A 16,297-nucleotide genomic window follows, 5' to 3' on the forward strand; every position below is an offset into this window, starting at 1 on the left:
CCAATGTGGGGCTCGAACTCACAAATTGTAAAATCATGACCTGACCAGAAGTTTGACGCTTAATGGGCTGAGCCACCCAGGTGCTCTTGTAAGTCATTTTTTCAGTCACACACAATACCATAGCCAGATTTTCTAACGCATAGTGATGATTCACACTACCTCCTCTTCTTTCCAACCACTTGCTCAAAAACCTAGCTATAGATTTCTCCAAATACAGAGAAGCCCTCGGCCTTGTAATGCATTAATTCTAGCCTCATCTCCGTCCCTCCCTTCCTCGTGTCCCTGCTCCAGCCTCCTACTACTTGCAAACACCACCGTGCCCGTGAACCTGAATTCATGCCTTTCCTTCGGTCTGGAAGTCTTGATTCTCAAACTTGAATTCAAATGACACATGTGACCTCCCTACCGCTCCTCTCATAATACCAGGAAACGTGACACACGAGGCCTAACCTAACAGCTCCTAATACTGTGCTATAAGGAATTCCATCCTACAGACATTCTAGAATGGACAAATAAGAGTGGGTATCAAAGATTTAAGAACATTTCTTCTACAAGCTGATTACGGACAAAGTCACTATCAGAAACCAGCAGCAAAACATGCCTCCTCCCAGCTTTGACAATAGGGAAGGAGCGTTTTTTGGAGAAACAAGAGACATGGAAAGCCTCCTACTCCCATTCTTCCGTCTCTCAAAACTGCCCGTGGCTGGTTGCAAAGACTGGACAACCTCCAAGAAATAGGCATTCGGGGGGCGAGGGGGAGCCAACGCGCAGAACAAGGGGTTTACGAGGCTAAAAGATTAAGTTTAAGCCCATCATCCATAAAGAAAAAAAAGGAACAGTCGTTTGTAAACGTGCCTAGAACATCCCTGGAAAGCTCCAGGAGAACAGGAAACAGCGGTCACCTCTGGGGACGCGGGGACGCGGGGACGCGGGGACGCGGGGACGCGGGGACTCTACCTCTTCCGGCCGCGGGGTGTCCAGCCTGCACGCTTCCGCGTACCTGCGCTGACCTCCCGCCTTGTGAGGCCCGAGGCCCAAGGGGGACGGGCGCCGGCTCAGGCTCGCGTCCCCACCACGCCGGAGGGGCGGCGCGGGTGGGGGGCGGGCCGGGCCAGGCGCTCTCCCCGCGCCCCTCGCGGAGGGGTTCCCGGAGAGTCGGCGACCCCACCGGCTGGGCGGACAGGCCTCCCCGGGTTCCAGGCGCTCGCTCGACTTGCTCGCTGCAGGAGAGCCATTTGTCGCCGAGGCTGCTCCCGCGCCTGCCGACGGAGACCCGGGCAGCGGGCGCAGCCGCCCACTCGGCTCGCTCGCGCCTGCCGAACCCGGCTGGGGTGACATCCCGAGGCCAGACCCCGCGCTCCCGGACGTGACGTAAGGGACCGGTCCCGCCCCCCAACTTCCGCCTGCGGGCCCGGGCTCGCGCGTGCGCACCGGGAATCCTGCCCTGGGTACCGCGCGCACGTCTGCACGAGGTGAGAACGAAATGGAGGGCTCGGCTTCCTCCCCACCCTCCTCCTCAACCGCAGCCTCGGCCTCCGCCCCAGAGACCCCGGCCTCCCTGGATCAGCTGGACGAAGGGCAGGTGAGTGGTTCCGTGGGGTCGGGGGGCTGGGGGGCCGGGTGGCCACAGGCGCGGGGTGTCGGTGCCGGCTCCCCGCCCCCGCGGACGGCCCCGGAGCTTCGGGAGGAGGGTCCCTGGGTCGCGCGGCCTCCGCCTGCCCGCCCCTCGCGCCCTCGGGGGGACGCCCGCCGCCGCCAGCCCTGCGGCCTGGCCCTCCAGGTGGAAGGAAGCAGGTACAGCCTGGGGTTCCGGGGTGGGTTCCACCCGGCTTTGCTCCCCTACCCTTTGACTTTGGCAGGTCGGGTAATTTTGCAAGCCTCCGTGACCTGGGGTTTAAAAAGAAAAGGGGTCTCTGCTGGTGTCGGCTCCCCGGGATCGGAGGACGCAAGGCCCGTGAAGCGCGGTAGCCAGGGGCCTGGCCCAGAGCGCTCAGCACACGCCAGTTGTGTGTCGCGCGTTTCCTGGGGTTGCCGCCTTCACCGTCCGGTTCCCGGGAAGCCGGGTCCCGGCTGGCGCGATCGTCGCCTTAACGTGGAAGAGGCTGTTTTCTGTAGACGGGTGCTGAGCGGATCCTTGGGCGCTTTCCGCCAAACTGATCCCAAACCGGAGGCTCCTGATAGAGGTGGTTATGGAGGTTGCGCATGAAAATAGGCGGGAGGAGGGAGCAAATGCTAACTCAGATGGAGCTTTAATTTGTTCGTGTATCTCCACGTTGCAGATTAGAAAGGCAGTGGAGGCTCTGTTGGCACATTCCAAGTCCAGGAAAAACGCGAATGGATTGCTCCTCAATGAGAATGAGAATTTCTTTCTAATGGTGGTGTTATGGAAAATCCCAAGTAAAGAACTGAGGGTCCGATTGTAAGTTCTGATTTTCTGCCTTTCCCTTCTTATCGTCGTGCTCGTTCTGTGTAGCTTTAACAGTTGCCCTTATGTTTCTAGTGGACACTTTGCAAATTCAAAATAAAAATATGAGTTGGAATATATAATTGTGCCTTTAAAAAAAAAAAAAATTCAGGGGCGCCTGGGTGGCTTAGTCGGTTAAGCGTCCGACTTTCGCTTAGGTCATGATCTCGAGGTTCGTGGGTTCGAGCCCCGCGTCGGGCTCTGTGCTGACTGCCAGCTCAGAGCCTGGAGCCTGTTTCAGTCTGTGACTCCCTCTCTCTCTGACCCTCCCCTGCTCACGCTGTCTCCCTCTCTCTCTCTCTCTCTCTCTCTCTCTCTCTCTCCTAGAAATAAATAAAACATTAAAAAATAATAATAAAAAAAAATTCAGACATGCTTAAATTACCTAAAAACGTCACCAGTGTTCTGGGGACTGATGGACAGCTCTGTTGAATCTGAAACCTGGGCTTCGAATAAATTAGGACAGCTTTTGTATTTGTACAGAGTCTGTCATCTTTCGGTGTTATGCTAGTTACAAGCTAACCTCCTGAGGTCCCTGACTCGCTCCTTCATACACAGATGATTACAGACTTGGCAGTGAGCTCCTTCTGAAAAACAAATCCATGGCGATCACATCTTCTTATTGCTCTAGGACTCTTAGGTCAGAGATGCCTTCTCTGCAAAGTTGCCAGACTTAGCAAATAAAAATACAAGTAATTTTTTAGTATAAGTAGGTCCCATGTAATATTTGGGACATAATTATACTTGAAAAACAAAATGAACACGCGCTGTATTCTTTTTTTTTTTTTTTCTAGGAGAGAGAGAGAGACAGCATGAGCAGGGGAGGGTCAGAGAGAGAGGGAGCCACAGACTGAAACAGGCTCCAGGCTCTGAGCTGGCAGTCAGCACAGAGCCCGATGCGGGGCTCGAACCCACGAACCGCGAAATCATGACCTCAGCGAAAGTCGGACGCTTAACGACCCAGCCACCCAGGCGTCCCAAACGCGCTGTATTCTGTCTGACACTCCTGCCTCTGTGGAATTCTTTTATCTCCTGGGTGTCCAGAAAAGCTGACTGAGCTGGGCACCTGGGTGGCGCTGTCGGTTAAGTGTCCAACTCTTGATCTCAGCTCAGGTCATGATCTCACAGTTCGTGGGTTTGAGCCCCACATCGGGCTCAGTGCTGATGTTACAGAGCTTGCTTGGGATTCTCTCTCCTCTCTGCTCCGACCGTGTTTTTTCTCTTTTTCTCTCTCTCAAAATAAATAAATAATTTTTTTAAAAAGCCACGTGTGTTAAAGAAAGTGTGTAGGATAGCTGGTTTCTTTTATGTTGCACCCCTCTTCCCAAGGAGGTGGCAAGAACGATTACAGATTGGAAAGACTTCTGAGTCCTCATACGCTCTATTACCTGGTGATCCCAAACCTGGCCCAGCCAGCCTGCCTTGGTCACTGTGTTAGATATCCTGCCTGCATTCTGTATTTCACATGTCTGCCCAGGTGGTTTCTTCTTTCTGGAAAGCCCTGTTGCCTTCTCTAGGATATTTTCCCAACTACTCACCTCATGATGATTTCTGCTCCTTACCAGCTTTGGATCACTTCCCATCTTGTTTGACAAGCCCCTCAGGATCGCCGTCTTTTTTTTTTTTTTTTTTTTAATTGAGAGAGCAGGAGTGAGGGAGGGGCAGAGAGAGAGGGAGACACAAAATCTGAAGCTGTCAGCACAGAGCCTGATGCGGGGCTTGAACCCACGAGCCGCGAGATCATGACCTGAGCCTAAGTCGGACACTTAACCGACTGAGCCACCCAGGCGCCCCTTGTGATCACCTCTTAAACTAAGGAAACATTTCCTCCAAACACATAGGCTGAGGAAATGAGCTAAACCCTTTTCTTGTCTTAAGAGTCAACTATAACAACATTTGTTTGCTGGTCCCTGTTTCTTTGCTGCACGCGTTTTCTATTCAGCTTTTCTTTTTAAGCTTATTTATTTTGAAAGAGAGAGAACAGGGGAAGGGCAGAGAGAGAGGGAGAGAGATAATCCCAAGCAGGCTCGGTACTGAAATCGACAAGGGGTTCAATCTCACAAATCATGAGATCAGACCTGACCTGAGAGACGAGTCAGTTGCTCAACCAACGGAGCCACCCAGGCGCCCCTTCTGTTCAGCTCTTAAGAGTTACTTTGCTTTTAGAGCCCAGGGTTTTATGCAGGGGACAGTTCCGAACCCAACTATCCTCCTGAAACCAGGGTGGTCACGGATAGTTCATAGGCACATAGAGCAGCATATAAAGTAATTGTAGCTGCATGTGGACTCTTCAGGGTATCATTGATTATAGTTAAGTCTAGTTCTATCCCAAATATTAATTGAGAGTCCAACTCTCAATATGATGATTTACTTGAATCTTAAAATCTGTCCATACCATTGAACACTAGATGTATTTTTAAATGTTCTTGGTAGAGTATTTGCCTACGTAGCATGAATGAGGTTTGTTGAAGTGACTGAATTTATTGTGTTATTGGAGTAGAAACATAGATTTTGTCTGTTTTAATGCTTGACTTCTCAATTCCTTCTCCTGTGTTTTGCAGGTCCTTGCCTCATGGTATTCGATCAGATTTAACAGATATTTGCTTACTTACCAAGGATGAACCCAATTTAACTCCTGAAAAGACAGAGCAGTTTTACAAGAAGCTTTTGAACAAACATGGAATTAAAACGATTTCTCAGGTCAGGAGCGGGTGATATTTACAGGACACTTAAAAGACCTGATTTACTCTTTTTTTTTTTTTTTTTTTAATGTTTTTTTTTTTTTTAATGTTTTATTTTTTTTCTGGAGAGAGAGAGAGCTGGCAGTCAGCACAGAGCCCGACGCGGGGCTCGAACCCACGAACCGCGAGATCATGACCTAAGCGAAAGTCGGACGCTTAACCGACTAACCAGGCGCTTAACCAGGCGCCCCCTGATTTACTCTTTTGACCAAAGTGATAGATAATACATTCCTGTACTACCTTGTAATAGTAGTTCTTTCCTAGGGATTTTTTTTTTTTTTTTTTTTTTTTTTTTTTTTTTTTTTTTTTTTTTTTTTTTTTTTTTTTTTTTTAAGGATTTGGTCTTAAGTAATTTGTGTACCCAACCTGAGGCTTGAACCTGTAACCCCGAGATCAGGAGTGGCCTGCTCCACTGATGGAGCCAGCCAGGCGCCCCTAGGAATTTAAATTTTAATTTAATTTTTTTTTTTTTAATTCTCATTGGCTTTAGTAGAGCATATCCTATCTTCTCTATGATGGATGGGCTGTTAAAGTTTCTTGACCCCAGAAGCCAGCATGTACAGCAGTACCTTTTTTCTTTTTTTTTTTTGAGAGAGAGAGAGGCAGACTGCAAGTGGGGGAGGGGCAGAGAGAGAGGGAGACACAGAATCCAAAGCAGGCTCTGGGCTCCAAGCAGCCAGCACAGAGCCCATAGGGCTCGAACCCACGAACCAGGAGATTATGACCTGAGCCGGTCAGACGCTCAACCGACTGAGCCGCCCAGGCGTCCCCAGCAGGACCTTTTATATCTTGAAGACGTCACAGAAGATTGCCCCATTAGGTCGTCGTCTGCCCTTCGGGAACGTCCCGGGTTTGCCTCGGACTTGGCGCTTCCAGGCATGGTTTACAATCCTCGGTGCCCTTGCTTGAGCTGGGTCCCTGGCTCCCTCCAGCGGCGGGCACGGCGCCCGGCACACCGCAGGCTCCCTGCGTGGCTGCTGCCCTGTGGCCCTACGGCAATGAAAGACTCAGACGCACGGTCTTGCTCGAGGGTTTCTTCCTGTTCGAGTTCTTAACTTGCCATGTTTTTCGTTCTCCTCGTGTTTCTAGATCATCCCTCTCCGAACTTTAAAGACAGAATACAAGGCCTATGAAGCCAAGCTTCGCCTCTTGGGCAGCTTCGACTTCTTCCTCACCGACGCGCGGATCCGGCGGCTCTTACCGTCCCACCTGGGGAGGCACTTCTACCACAGAAAGAAGTAGGTTTCCTCGCAGCCACCGAAGCTGAGCCCCGGGAGCGCCCTGGGTGCATGGACATTGTGCTCTGAGCGCCTGTGTGTCGTTACAGAGTTCCGGTACCGGTGAACCTTCTGGCCAAGAATTTGTCCAGGGAGATCAATAACTGTATAGGCGGAACTATCTTGAACATCTCGAAAAGCGGTTCTTGCAGGTAGGGAGAAGGTGTTCGCGTGTGCCTGTGTTTAGTCTGTGTTCAGTCGATGATAGTCCTGTAAGCTCTTCTTTACGAGATTGTGTGAAGGAAAACTACAGCCTTCTATCGAAAGTTAAGTCCATCCCTCAGAAGTATTTAAGTCTTTAGAAGCGCCCGCCCCATAGAGCTTTCCAGTGATGCAAATGGTCTATATCAGTGTTCTCTATGTAGGAGTGAGAGTGTTCAGAATAGAGAGAGAATCACAAGCAGGCTTCGCGCTGTCGGTGCAGAGCCTGACCCAGGGCTCAGAGTCCTGAACTGTGAGCTCATGAGCCCAAATGCAGAGTCAAACGCTTAACTGAGCCACCCAGGTGCCCCCCACCCCGCTTTTAAAAAGTTTCACTTTTATTTTAAAAATTACTTATGTAATATTTTTGGAAAGAGCGTGCGCACCCACATGCACAAGCCAGAGAGGAAGAGAGAAGTGGCAAGGAGGCTCTGGGCTGTCAGTGCAGGGCCTGACACAGGGTTCAAACTCACCAACTATGAGATCTTGACCTGAGCCTAAACCAAGAGTCAGACGCTTAACTAACTGAGCCCCCCAGGTAACCTTAAATTAATTTCTGTTTATTTATTTTGAGAGAGAGCATGCACATGTGCACACAAGCACGGGCGGGGGCAGAGAGAGAGAGATCAAGAGAGAATAAAAAAATCTGTTGAAACACTAAAGATTTTCATGTTTCTAAATTTTTTAATGTTTCTTAATTTTTTTTAGGATTGTGTATTTAGATTTCTCACATACCTGCTTGTGCTGCATTTTGAAAAACAAAGTTTTTAAATATTTTTTTTAATGTTTATTTTTGAGAGAGAGACAGAGTGCATGTGGGGGAGGACGGAGAGAGGGAGACACAGAATCCAAAGCAGGCTCAAGGCTCTGAGCTGTCAGCACAGAGCCCAACACGGGGCTTGAACCCACGAACAGTGAGATCATGACCTGAGCCGAAGTCGGATGCTTAACCGAATGAGCCACCCAGATGCCCCAAAACACAAATCATTATTATTATTATTATTATTATTATTTTGACCAATTTTTCCTAAAAGTTGTCTTGTCTGACGCTGTGTTACATTTCAGCACGATCCGCGTCGGTCACACTGGGATGGAGGTTCAGCACATCATTGACAATATCATCACCGTCACCAAGAGGCTTTCACAGAAGCTGCCAGAGGTGCGGGCTCCCAGCTGCAGCAGCCGGTGGTTGGCGCGGGGGACACGGACCGGGGACCGATCGTGTCGCTCTTGTCTCTGTTGCAGAAGTGGGAGAGCGTGAAGCTCCTGTATGTGAAGACCGAGCGCTCGGCTTCCCTTCCCATCTTCTCCTCGTTCGTCAGCTGTCAGGGTGAGGCCAGAGGCGTCCGCACCCCCGGCCAGAAGAAGAAGGTGAGTCAAACTGTAAACACCAAGTGGGCTTAATCACGCGGATCCGCGGCCCCAGGAGAGGAGCGGGTTCCGTTCCCGCCCGGCCTTCAGCGGTGCCCGCTGCTTGTGCTTTAGGCGCCTTGTCTCCGCTCTACCCACGACATGAGTTCGTGGCGTGAACGAAGTGCGCTCAGGTCTAATGTAAATGGCTGGTGTCCATCGATCGTTTTTGATTTCTCTGAGGCGGGCTGAGGAGGTTCGGTGGCGGCCTGCGCGGCGGCAGGAGGAGCTGAAAGAAAACCCAGGTCGCGCGGGTTAGCCTTTCTGTGGGCGGCGTTTGCGATTGTGCGGGGCGAACAGTTACCTCTCCGTTTGGGTTCGTAGGCTCTGCGTGCTGTAGGTAGGACGAGGGAAAATTCAGGTTATTCTGCTGTTTCTTAGCACAGTCTCCTAGGTTGGTGACGCTTTTTTTTTTTTTAGCCACGTTAATCGTGGTCAGTGGGTTTTTCATTTTGGTCTTTTGATTTTCTCCCCCCGCTTCTAGAAGTTGCATGTTCTTTTCCGCACCGGCTCTCCTTTCTCCAGTTCCGTGTTACTGGTGAGCCTCCCGTTCGCCTTAGTTCTTGGAGCACGTTAGGCGCGCTTGCTTCGCGGCCTCCCCGTCCGAGCACCGGACGGCCTGTGCCCCAGCCCGTTCTGTGTGCCCGCTGGTTCCGTTTCAGTCTGCTGGGCGCCTCGGGGCCCCTGGCCCGGGACTCCCCAAAAGCAGATCAAAGGCTTGAGATTCCCTGAGTGATTCAGAGCAAAGCGTGCCGAGAATCTGCACACCTCCAGTCCTGTTCATCTTCACCCCGAGAGCGTGACTCTGGGGTCCCAGCTTAGGGGGGTGCAGTTCCTCTTAGGACCCCTGCCTGGTGTGGACTCTGGACTTTGATTTCTCTCCAGCCATCCCACCCCCTGTTAAAGCAGAAGTTAGCCATCAGCAAATACTCGGGGCAGAATTTGCTTCTGGGCTCGCTCACCCACGGTCCGTGTGTCTTACAGGTAGTCGGCTCAGTGATGCCTTTAAGGAAAAAAGTTGTTTTAATATTTCACCCCACTCTTACTTGTTTTCATTGGGAGGATGGTCCGAAATAACAGACTACCATTATCAGTAGTGAGAAATCTGAATTTTTTTGCCATCTGTTGGAATGTGCATTTGAAGATTTTGTGAAAATGTTGGAATTGTTGGCTAAGACAGAATTTACACATTATTATGGGTGTCATTTAACACATCCGGACAGTGGTGAGGACAGTGGACCTCCCGGTCTGTAAACTTCTTAATCTTCTAACTGCAGCCACCGTCTGAAGGAGGGGAAATTGCCAGGTTTTTTTTTTTTCTTAAACTGTTCTGAGATGTATTTACATCAGAATACTCTACAGTTTAGGGTAATTCTTTTTTTTTTTCTTTTTAGCTATTTTATTTTTTTAATTTTTATTTGCAAGAGAGAAAAGGGGTATGTGTGTACAGAAGCTGGGGGGGGGCGCGGATGAGGAGGAGTTGAGCAGAGCCCAACACAGGGCTGGACCCCACGCCCCTGGCATCACGACCTGAGCCAAAATCGAGTTGGACACTCGACACTCAGCTGCCTGAGCCACCCAGGCGCCCCTAGGGTAATTCTTACTCACCTACAACTTTCAGAAGCTGAGACTGCAGCCTTGCAGAACCCTCCGGGGTTCACCACACCGCGTGCCTCTTTGCCTGAGTCAGAACCACAGTGGAGTTGAGGTCCAGGTGCTGGCAGTGGTGTGGTTTGTTTGCTTAGAATTGGTACAGACCAAGGCACTTTCCAGAAGCTTGCGAATAATCGGAAATGCACGTGCTAAATCTGTGCCAGTTATTTACCTGCAAGTGTATTCCCAACTAAAGGTATGCTTGGGGCTTTGTGTGGCTTTTTTGTTTTGAATTTTTTGTTTTGTTTTTTGGTAGGAATTAAGGAAAAAACAAAAGCAGAAAGAGTATCGTGAAAAACAGAAAGGGAAGAAAAGAAACAAAAGGCTTACGAAGCGGGCCAGGAAGGCTGCATCGGCCCCGAAGGAGGAAGCGAGCCCCGGCACTAGTGCGCCCGCGAAGGACCCCGCGCCCCGGAGGGAGGAGACCCAAGCGTGTGGGAAGAAGGAGAGCAGACGAGCAAAGGCCCGGAGCAGAGTGCAGGACGAATTGGAAGAGGAGATCCCTGTGCTGGTGCCAATAGAGGAGAGTCCAGCGAAAGAAAACGGAGAGGTATCCTTACTGTGCTCGGGATGGGTGGCCTCGGCGTCCCTGTGTGTCAGGCAGGCCCTGCTGAGTGGCGCGGGGACGGAGGCGTTGTTTGTCCCGAGTGCATTTCAGGCAGAATCTGTCGTAGCAAAGATCCCAAAGTAAGAGATGGAAACTACCGGCTAGACCCAGAAGCCCTGAGGTACCTCCTTTGCCTAGATCGGGGTGATGTGGGGTGATGTGTGGCCCCGTAGTGCGTCTTACAGTCAGGGGCTGTGGTCACGCTAGCAGTCCTAGGACACCTCACCTGTGGCTGTAAAATGCAAGCCCGGGCACACCTGGGGGCAGTGGTTCAGTTTCTGCCAGTGAGTCCCGGGTCCGCACGTAGTCAGGCCTAGGAAATGTACCAGGGCAGGCGTGGGTGCTGGGTCCTGCCCGTAAAACCTTTCAGACACCCCGCCCCCTGGGCTCCTGCAGTCCGACTTCGTGGGTGTCACAGGAGATCATGGAAAGGAACTGAGTTTTTGGTTTGTTTGTTTGTTTATTTTTTAATGTTTTTTATTTACTTTTTTGAGAGATGGAGACAGACAGTGAACAGGGGAGGATCAGAGAGAGGGAGACACAGTCAAGCAGGCTCCAGGCTCTGAGCTGTCAGCACAGAGCCCGACACGGGGCTTGAACCCACGAACTGTAAGATCATGACCTGAGCCGAAGTCTGACGCTTAACTGATTGAGCCACCCAGGCACCCTGGAACTGAGTTCTTTAACACTGGTTCTTGGGTGAAGCTTTTTCTCGTACTCACAGCGTCCATCCAGCTGCTAGGAGAGGGGGCAGACCGTGAGGGGGGGAGACTGGAGGGCACAGAAAAGACGCTGGGGGCCTCTGGGCTCAGCCTGTCCGTACCTTGCGCCCGTGCGGTCCTCTACAGGGGAGGCAGTGCCCAGGGCTGGCTCTGCACTGGCCTGTTCTTCAGTGGGGTTAGGATCCCCTTTCCCGGGGAGTGCATCCCTCTGTGTCCCCAGCTGCTACGGAGTTTGCCTCTGGGTTTTTGAATCTGCTCTAAGTCAATGTGAGTGATCGCTACGTGAGCTGTAAACGTGTCGTTGTTTTTAGAAAAAGCACACTCTTTTCGTCCTGACGGGATAGCAGTCGGTCGTGGTGCGTGGGAAACAAGGGCTCCGCGTAGCCTGCTGGGCGGTGTGTTCGCCACAAGTGTCTCTGCCCTTTGACCCCATCTAGGAAAGGGTCGGGGTGACGAGCTGTAAGCGTTTCCTGTTGTTCACTGCAGACACGAATGGGGAAACGTCCTGTTCCCCCTCCAGCAGTCTCTGTAAAGTCGTCCGGAATCTCGGGCAGTAAGGACGCGTTCGCGGCGCCCTGGCAAGAGTCACGACGTAATGGGGAAAGCGCGAGGCGGCTGCTTTGCGGTGCACGCACCGCACACTCGTCCGGGGCGGGGAGCGAACAGGTCGTCACTGCCGTGGCTGCGGCTCCCGGAGAATCTGTTTCTTACCGTCTTTCTGCTTTCCACGTCTCCCAGAATAGTCCTATCGGTTTATATTTACTGACAGGAAAGGCGTGCCTCCTGGCGCGCACCCCCTCCCCTGCCGAGCCCCTCCGCCTGCCTCGGGAAGCAGGCGTCCCTGACGCACCCAGTTTGGGAGCGTCCCGTTGACCCCCAGCGAGAAAGGTGGGGCAGAGTCCCCGCCTCGGCCAGAGTGAGAGTCAGAGTCTCCTGTGGGCCAGGGAGAGCAGCGGGGTCCTGGCCACTGTCCGTAACGACCGAGCACGCTTGCCCTTCAGCATGGCCGAGCGGCGGGAGGCAAAGCCCCGGCGCTCGTCTCGGCTTCCCCAGGGCCAGCGGTCAAGACGGTGCCTCTCGGCGTTAGGTGGCCGGGGCTGCCTCTCCTTGGACCTGACGCTCCTCTTTTCCTCAGGTGCAGAAACTCGCCACAGGAGAGAAGCCTCCGAAGAAGAGCCGCGGTCCTAGCGCGCCTCGCGGGAAGAAGAGAAAGGCCTCGCCCGGCTTGGAGACCCCACAGGCCGCAGGGCCCAAGGCCCCGGGAAAGAGCCCGGGCAAGAAGCCGAGACTCAGAGGAGAGGCGGGAAAGGAACGAAGCTCTTCGCTGGGGAAAAAAGACCCAAGACAGATGACCAAAAAGCCAGGGGCCAAGGTCTTTGCTACTCCCAGTAAATCCGCGAAGAAAGCCCCCCACACCCCCAAACAGTGTCCCAAAAAGCCCCGAGTGCCCCAGTCGACCTAAAAGATCAGAGACTCTAGCAGAAGGAGTCATCCAGACTCCTAAAACGTGGTCGGCTCCCGGCCCTACCCAGGACGGCCCCTCCGGAGCGAGGCCCAGGCTTCAACACCGGATTAATCCTCCAGTCCTCTGCAGGCAATTCTGACGAGTGTCTGTGGGCGTCAGAACCAGTCGTTGTGAAGTAAAGCCGTTTTTTAAGTTGCTTTTCCGTGTGTGTGCTGACGTAACGGGGAAAATACAGTGCTTCTCTGTGGACGTTGTTAAAGCGGAGCGTTGGCTTCTGCGTACACCCTGGACGTTCCCTGTCCTGATGGTTTCACGTGAATCCCTACAATGTGACCCCTATCCCCAGCCACTGTCACCGTCCGTGTCACCTAGGCTCCGTTACCCTGGTTTGTGCAAACCTTCCTGGAGCTTGTCTGCGGGCCAGGGATGGGCTTGCTGCCTGGCACTCCCCTGTGGAACATACGAGAGGCCCTCGGTGGGTTTTGGAATCAAATCGTTGATTTTGGTGGTGGTCAGCCCAGGCTGTGGGCCGCTGAGGGGCGTGTGTTGGGTGAAGTTGGGCACGTTCTGAGACAGTCGGTGACTTTTCAGGTGCTTGGCCCTTTCCCCGCGATGTGAGTGGGGGTCCCCGTCCCTAGCGGTAGGCGATGGAGTCACCATCCTACAGGAAAGGCCAAAGTGAGGTGTGCGGTCAGAGATCACGTGGTTCAGAAACCAGTCTGCTTCCAGACGGACGGCCGTCCATCAAGTTAGAGGAGCAAGAGCATTTGCTTTTTAGTGCCCCAGATCAAGTCGTAACCTTAACTTTTTACATCCTGAAATCGGGGCGCCTGGGTGGCTCAGTCGGTTAAGCGTCCGACTTCAGCCCAGGTCCTGATCTCACAGTTTGAGGGTTCGAGCCCGGAGTCAGACTCTGTGCTGACAGCTCAGAGCCCGGAGCCTGCTTCAGATTCTGTGTCTCCCTCTCTGACCCTCCCCTGCTCACGCAGTCTCTCTCTCTCAAAAATAAATAAAAAACTTAAAAAATTTTTAATAAAAATAAAGTAAAATACTAAAATCCTCTAAAGTGACAGAATTTTGTCATCCCGCTATCCTTGTAGGTTATCAAGTACACCTTTCACAGAAAGGATTAGCAGAATTGATTTGAACTTTCCACAGAAACGACGTGCCGTGGGAACACGGCCAGCCTTGCATCACACGCAGAAGAAGGTGAAGTACGTCTGCAGTACGTAATCACGTGCGCCACCCCGCTCGTGTCTACCTGACGTGATGGGGGAGGGGGTCGTGTCCGGGTTTTTAATCCCACCCTCCAGCCACTGAAGAGGCTGTGACACCAAGCGATTTCTCTGGTCTGTGGCTGCGTCGTGATGGGAAGGAGTCACTCGGGAGTTAGGTTGAAAACGGCAGATTTATTTAAACTTCTTAAGCAGGGTGCCCATTTTTGGACAACGGAAAGCTGCGGCTGGGGAATGGGTGGAAATGCTGAATTGCAACAAGGCGCGAGTCACGCTACTAGGTCTCCGAGGCTTGGGCGCGGTCCCAGCTGGCCGGTGGGGCTGCGACCTGGGGCCGAGAGGAGTATGGGAAGCCGCTGCCATAGTGAGTCACGCTCTTGGGGTTAAGAGGGTGGGTGTGTGGCTCGTGTTTTACTGGAAGTCCGTGCTGGGTGTTCTGGACCCGTCCTCCATGCCATGGAGATTCAAGGGTTAAAACCAGGTCTGGTGGCGGAAACTTCATGCAACCTTTCTGAAGAAATATTTGAATTTTGGTTAAATTTTTTTTTTTTAGGAACTGTAATAGGCATTTAAGTTTATTTATTTTTAGAGATAAAATCCCAAGCAGGCTCTGTGCTATCAGCCCCGGAGTGGGGCTCAAACTCACAAACTGTGAGATCATGACCTGAGCCAAAATCAAGAGTCAGATGCTTAAACGACTGAGCCACCCAGGCACCACCACCACCCCCAAACCCCCGCCAAAATTAAATGTTTTGAATGTATTTAAGACGGTCTAGGTGTTTAGTAAAGATCACGTATTTCATAGTCCCCTTGAGAAATATTAAAAATGAGGGACCAGGGGCGCCTGGGTGGCTTAGTCGGTTAAGCGTCCGACTTTCGCTCAGGTCATGATCTCGCGGTTCGTGGGTTCGAGCCCTGCGTCGGGCTCTGTGCTGACTGCCAGCTCAGAGCCTGGAGCCTGTTTCAGTCTGTGACTCCCTCTCTCTCGGACCCTCCCCTGCTCACGCTGTCTCTCTCTCTCTCCCTCTCCAAAAAAAAAATAAAAAAAAAAAAAAAAATGAGGGACCAAAGGAATTGGCAGAGGCCTGCTGTCTCATTACCAGACCGCAGGCCCTCGCTCTAGCTCCAATTCACAGGTGTTTCAAGGTTTAAACAGCCAGGAAAGATTTGACCATTTTACTAAATATTTGAAGGTTCTGCACCACCCACATTTCTTTCTCCTTAAATTGCTGCTGTTTGCCCGCGTTCCTGTGAACAGCACCAAGGTCCTCACTAGAAGTTTATAAACCCTAAGAGCCCTCATCAGGCCTTGGTCTTGAAGGAATTAATATATGTGATGAAGGAGCGCAAATACGATTCAGGTTATAGTGGTGGCTTCAGGATGACAGTCTTGGAGAGAAAATGACAAACTAGGTGGTTATATTTAACCACAGATTCTACGTTTTTGTCCAAAACTGTCTTAAAAGGATTAACATCTGGGGGCGCCTGGGTGGCTCAGCTGGTTAAGCAACTGATTCTTGGTTTTGGCTCAGGTCATGATCTCCTGGTTTCATGAGTTCAAGCCCCACGTCGGGCTCTGTGCTGATGGTGCCAAATAAGCTTGAAATTCCTCTCTCTCCCTCTCTCTCTGTCCCTCCCCTGAGTGGTCTCTGTATCTCTCTCAAAATAAATAAAAACAGGATTAACGTCTGTTTAACTCAATTGGGGGCATTTTCTATACTTGAAATATATAGGAAGTAATCGGCATATGTATACTTTTGAGTCCCCTAAAAACCTGGCTCTTAAGCCTTTCACAAGAAACTAGCTGATAATGTGAATTCAATCTCCACCTTTTAGGTGCAGATCTCCCATAAAATCTGTTTCTCCAGTGTACCCAAGCTCATGATGGCAGAGTCAGAAACTCCACTGAACTTGGCCATTTAACTGCCAAGTTACATTGGTGTTCATTTCCCTCATTGAGCCACTCGCTCATCTACCTGTCCTTTAACCAGTAAGTTCCTACAACCTGCTGGCTGTGGGGCTGGGCTTGAGAAACCAATGCGTAAAGAAAGCACAGCTTTAAACTTCCAGGAGAGCCCTAGCCTAGTTTGTGATGGCCCCAGAATTTAGGAATAGGGGTAGTTCGTCTGCAAGGAGGCGGTTCCAGAGGCTCGGGAACCTGCAATCTGCCCATAGCTGTGTTTTAAGCTTAGAATATGTGTGTTTGGAGGGAGATGTTAATGGAGACCTCAGGAGGGAGCTAGGAGACTACACAGAGAGACCAGTGGCACAGAATAGAGAGTCCAGAAAATAACCCCTTACTTGTATGCTCAACTGATTGACAAGGCCGTCGGGACAATTCAATGGGGAAAAGACTAATGGCAACTAACGGCACTGGGGCATCTGGGCATCTAGATGTAAAAGAAGGATCCTTATCCAACACTATACACAAATAATTCAAAATGGACCGTAGAATTAAATACAAGAGCTTAAATGCCTGGAAGCGAACACAGGAATAAATCTTGATGACCTGGGAAAAGGCC

At 51.5% G+C, this 16,297-nt stretch overlaps 1 protein-coding gene across 1 annotated transcript; it reads left to right on the forward strand.

Moving 5' to 3' along the window:
- The first annotated feature begins 1,413 nt into the window (after positions 1–1,413).
- Positions 1,414–12,737, forward strand: RSL1D1 (ribosomal L1 domain containing 1). The gene is made up of 9 exons (XM_039233619.1): positions 1,414–1,582; positions 2,280–2,419; positions 5,026–5,164; positions 6,295–6,443; positions 6,533–6,634; positions 7,749–7,842; positions 7,929–8,054; positions 10,003–10,296; positions 12,211–12,737. Exons 1-9 carry the CDS (start codon positions 1,484–1,486, stop codon positions 12,535–12,537), a joined length of 1,470 nt encoding a protein of 489 aa, XP_039089550.1. The 5' UTR covers positions 1,414–1,483; the 3' UTR covers positions 12,538–12,737.
- Positions 12,738–16,297: the final 3,560 nt, after the last annotated feature.

Source organism: Hyaena hyaena, unplaced genomic scaffold (genome assembly GCF_003009895.1).
Source record: "Hyaena hyaena isolate Hyena2069 unplaced genomic scaffold, ASM300989v1 scaffold_76, whole genome shotgun sequence".
NCBI lineage: Eukaryota > Metazoa > Chordata > Mammalia > Carnivora > Hyaenidae > Hyaena > Hyaena hyaena.

What these genes read in the sequence shown, in the direction of transcription:
- RSL1D1 (XM_039233619.1), top strand. Translation starts at nt 1,484, where the DNA reads ATGGAGGGCTCGGCTTCCTCCCCACCCTCCTCCTCAACCGCAGCCTCG. An exon ending in AAAGAACTGAGGGTCCGATT is followed by an intron (nt 2,420 to 5,025) that starts GTAAGTTCTGAT and finishes TGTGTTTTGCAG; the next exon opens with GTCCTTGCCTCATGGTATTC. An exon ending in CACTTCTACCACAGAAAGAA is followed by an intron (nt 6,444 to 6,532) that starts GTAGGTTTCCTC and finishes GTGTCGTTACAG; the next exon opens with AGTTCCGGTACCGGTGAACC.